The sequence below is a fragment of the Henckelia pumila genome, chromosome 4 (assembly GCF_033568475.1).
Source record: "Henckelia pumila isolate YLH828 chromosome 4, ASM3356847v2, whole genome shotgun sequence".
NCBI lineage: Eukaryota > Viridiplantae > Streptophyta > Magnoliopsida > Lamiales > Gesneriaceae > Henckelia > Henckelia pumila.
In genome coordinates, this window is record NC_133123.1 from 231,401,728 (window position 1) to 231,406,137 (window position 4,410).

The 4,410-nt window shown below is 35.4% G+C and overlaps 1 protein-coding gene across 1 annotated transcript; it reads right to left on the reverse strand.

Moving 5' to 3' along the window:
* Positions 1-1,199: 1,199 nt before the first annotated feature.
* Positions 1,200-4,179, reverse strand: LOC140865805 (very-long-chain enoyl-CoA reductase-like). The gene is made up of 4 exons (XM_073270579.1): positions 4,031-4,179; positions 3,772-3,811; positions 2,049-2,803; positions 1,200-1,471 (listed from the first exon to the last, which is right to left on the reverse strand). The coding sequence occupies exons 1-4, from the start codon at positions 4,097-4,099 to the stop codon at positions 1,403-1,405; spliced, it is 933 nt and encodes a 310-aa protein (XP_073126680.1). The 5' UTR covers positions 4,100-4,179; the 3' UTR covers positions 1,200-1,402.
* Positions 4,180-4,410: the final 231 nt, after the last annotated feature.

Sequence of the window (4,410 nt, forward strand, 5' to 3'; positions counted from 1 at the left end):
AATTATGTTTGCACACAAAAATGGCTCGAGTGGGTTGGTTGCAAGCGTGCCAAGCACTCACGTGCCAAAATGAAATAAAAAATGAAAATCTAACTTCTAAAATCAAAACGAAATGAGTCCCGATTTTACCGTCGGTCTCAGTTCCAGCGGTTATATGCCAAATAACGAAAGAAAAATGCAAGGAGAATTATTAATAACAATCAAATATCCAATCTTTCCACCTGAAAATTCAAACTGACAAATATTTGTCATAATAACACACACAATATTGTTGTAATAGTTCAAGGAACCCAGCGAAAAATGTTAAATATGTGCATTGAAATTTATGGAAAAATGCTAAAAGATGAAGATTGAAAATTGCAGAAATATTGCTGAGTAAACAGAGCTTTTGGAGTTGTGTTTTGTTATGATTTGCGAGAGACTTCAATTGTTGGAGAGGCTTGTTTCTAATTTTCGGACTTACTCCCCACTTTTTCCACTCCTTACTGGGCCACGTTTTTTTCCTGCATATCTCCACTACTCAATTTTGACCAAGTCTTTGATTTTTAAACTTTTTTTATTGCTCACTTTGCCGCTAGTCCTTATTGGGTTTGGATCTCTTCGCTTCCTGACGGACCAAGACAATTGGGTTGCAAATTTTAGAAACTGGGCTCCTGCTTCTTCGTTTTGGGCCACGAAAAATAATTTTATTTTTCCCTGGTCACACACTTTTTCAATGATAAGAAAGATTGCACCAAAACAAGCTGTCTCGCAAACTGGAACATCCTGAAAATAATATGAAATAGAATGCAAATTTCGAGCTTTTTAGGTGTGTAATCCGGATTTTAAATGACCTCACGATAGACAAGAAAAAATCGACAGATTTCTCCTGGATTTTGGAAGGTGTAAAACAAGTAGTCAAAGGATATCGAATATATAGATAAAGTAAGGGATAATTGCATTCACCACCCCTATGAAATCATGAGATTGCTGAAAACCCACTATTAAATTCTTATTTTTCAAATTTTGAAACTATGAGGACATATATGCTCAAGATTCAAAAATATGTTTTCTAATAGATCATTTTTTTTTCACAGTGATTTAATTAGCAATTTTAAAATTTCACAAAGATATTGTATGCAATTATACCATAAAGTAAATATAATTTTTCCATTTTCAGAATAAAAATATAAACCCAAATGAAAAAAGATAAGCTTAAATATTTTCTAAAAATTTGTTAATAAATTAATAATTTATCCTTTTTGAACCTAAAGCAAATAAACACTAAGAACATACCAAAGATGGCAGCTGAACCATTCAACAGAAAGAAGTACATCTCCCAATGAAATAGTTGAAAGAACAAAAAGAAAACAAGTGGCAATTCATTGGCAAAAAAAGAACCCTGAGTTGAGTAGTGTTCCTTCTACAGGAATGGAGGTAGAATCACCCATCTTCTTGGATACTTGGGTCTTCCTTCTTTTCCATCGAAAAGCTGCAACAAACAGGTCAAATTCGTAAACATGGAACACATTGACAATGTCTAATGCATGTAAAAGCCGCGGTTGATAATTTTCAATCAAAATCAACTAAGATGGACTGAAGTCTGATGAATTTTTTTTTTTTTACACATCGCTACACAGTGGCAGATGGTATGAGTCACAGATATACTTGAAGGTGGCTACTGTATGGTAGAATGTCCGAGATCAACTTATCACCGCAGGGAATATAAGTATTTGTTTTCTAATCTAATTCTCAAAAGATGGTGAGGAACATTGAAAGAACAAACAAGAACCACGAGAAAAAGAAATATACATCACAGGAAAATAAAAATATATAAATTCTATACACAGAATATCCCTGATATTATACACCATAGATGAGCCAAGATGAGATGATTATCATATCAATCTTCTGTTACTAAATTCTAATGGTTGGTCTACGCTAAACAAAACCTCTGGAATATATATTGTTGAGATACATAAGAATATGTGCACGTGTATGCTGCGTAGAAATGTTTCTCCTAGTGGCACAAAGACTAAACCATTTCCAACTAGAAGGGAGAAATTCACCTTTTTGAGACGGCGGTGTTTAGCGAGGGCCCAGTTCGTCATTATGGCAGCAGCAACCACCATGAAGACATAACCTGCAATGGTTTGTGTTGCGACGTTGAAGCCTAGCCACTGATAAATCTCGGTCGTGTAGTTTGCACAGGTAACTAAGTTGAACAAAAAGCCACGTGGTATTTGGTAGCCGCCACTTGCATCAGAACCCCGAAGATTTCTCAACATGAGGTGACAATAGAAGTTTGAAATTTGACAAAGCAAACCGAACCCAAAACCAATCTTCATCTGGAGATCATTGACAGGTGTGTACAGTGGGTGATTGACATAATATGCAATCCAAGCACCAAAAGTCCAGTAATAAGCACAGTTTCGGAAGACATTTGCAATTGGTGAAGTTGCATGGCTAAAGCGATGAATGAAAAAGGTTTCCATAATACGTTTAAAGTAATGGAAACACCAGTAATACATGGCATATGTCTGAACTTGGTGAATGACACGCTCCTCCTTGTAGCCAAAGAAACGGTACACGGGATAGTAGTAGAAGATAGGATAGAGAATCAGCGGACCCAAATACTCCCAGAAGAAAAGGGTACTGTACTTAACTTGTGGACCCAAATCCTTAAAAACTACAATGAATTGGTCTTTGTTCCCATCAGTGTACTCTTTAAGACTCTTTTTATAGTTAAGAACAATGGGCTTCTCCTTCGATTCGGGTGGGAGAGGGAGGGTCAATCGCTGTCGTGCGGGATAGAATTTTTTTGCTGTGGGCAGAATACAAAGTATTAGAGCACCAGGCAAATGTGGAAAAGAACAAGGAAAACAAGAAATAAACAAAATAAAATAAAATAAACCGAGCCTGTAAGAGGAAAGATTTGTCAAGAACCATGAAGAGCTCTCTAATTGAACTATTGATTAATGGGTGTTCTATCATTCAATGGCACAACCACATAAAACAAATAACGTAAATTCTGTTGTGCAAAATCAAATAAAATAACCACAGGCTATTAAAATAGAATCAGAACAGTTCTAGCTAAGGACCTAACATAGACTTTAACAACCATAATGCATAGAAGTAACACAATTTTCTACATCGAAAGGAATTTTAGATCGAGTAAGGCTTACTAGGGATATAAATTATTTCTTAAATACGAAATAATGAAACTGAAAAAAGCAACTCAAGAAGCAACTTTTAAACAGAAAAGTAACTGTTATTGTCATAAGAAAGTGCTAGCAACAAAGTATAGCTGATCAAAATGATACTCTGTATCATGTTCTCACAATACCATAAAATATGGACAATTTTTTATATGCCAAATATAGTCATATCCTCTAACCAATACAATTCAGAGATAGAACCTAAACTAGTATTTCATTTCACGCCTATAAAAGATTCCAACCATTTTACATGTTTATTGCAACATAAATGCGAGTAATTTATCCCATTACTCCATACTTCATGGATATAAATTCTCTGAGTTTGCATAGTTCCTCTGTTATATCATCCTATAAGACCATATGTATCAATCCCACAAGATCTTTTAAGCCCTTCTCTTTTCCCATTTACCAATTTAGCTAGCTTAAAATGCAGCATTATTGGATTCTAATCCAAACTTGTGGCTGATGAATGCGCCTTTATGTTCATGAAAGTCAAGATGCAAAATAAATAAACACAATAAACTCAGCAAATCATCCCAAATCAAAGTGATAAGATAAACAAGCTACAACTTACTTCGCTTGTAAATCGCCTCCTGCAAATCAGCCACAGTGGCCTGCAATCAACACCAAATCACAAGCTTAATATTTTGAACACAACCCTTGTTCTATATCAAAGACTAAGCCACGAGACTAAAGATTCGAACCCAAATTCTCAAAAAAAAAAACAGAACAATCAACAGAGCAGACAAAAACCCAAGTCTTCAAATCACAAAAACATCCGCACACAGTCGAAACCAAGGCCCAGAAATCAAGAAAGAGGACGAAGAACACACCGAATCACTGAGCTCCAAGCCTCCCTTCACGAGTTCTCGCCCGCTACGAGTGGTGACGGCCACCTTCATCTTGCTGTTCTTAGCTTCTTTCTCCCCTCGCAAGATCTGAATTCTGAAACACTACGAGTTGGGCATATTTATGAAGGAGCTCATGGGTGAATGGAAAATGTGTTGTACTAATAAATGCCTCTATTATGAACTACATTCAATTTATTTTAAATATAAATATAATTTTATAATATTAGTAAATAAATTTAAAAATTAATTTTAAATTTTTATTATTATGACAATGGAACTCGTCATCGCTATCATTCGATGCGCACGAAAAGCCCTAACCTAATGCATCAAACTACAAACCGCATTAAGCAAATTCTGTGCAA

Bases quoted from the DNA above. Each gene is read 5' to 3' on its own strand.
- LOC140865805 (XM_073270579.1), bottom strand. From the start codon at position 4,099: ATGAAGGTGGCCGTCACCACTCGTAGCGGGCGAGAACTCGTGAAGGGA. The intron at 2,804-3,771 runs GTAAGTTGTAGC...TTCTGCCCACAG, and splicing joins GGAGGCGATTTACAAGCGAA to CAAAAAAATTCTATCCCGCA. The intron at 1,472-2,048 runs GTGAATTTCTCC...TGTTTGTTGCAG, and splicing joins AACACCGCCGTCTCAAAAAG to CTTTTCGATGGAAAAGAAGG.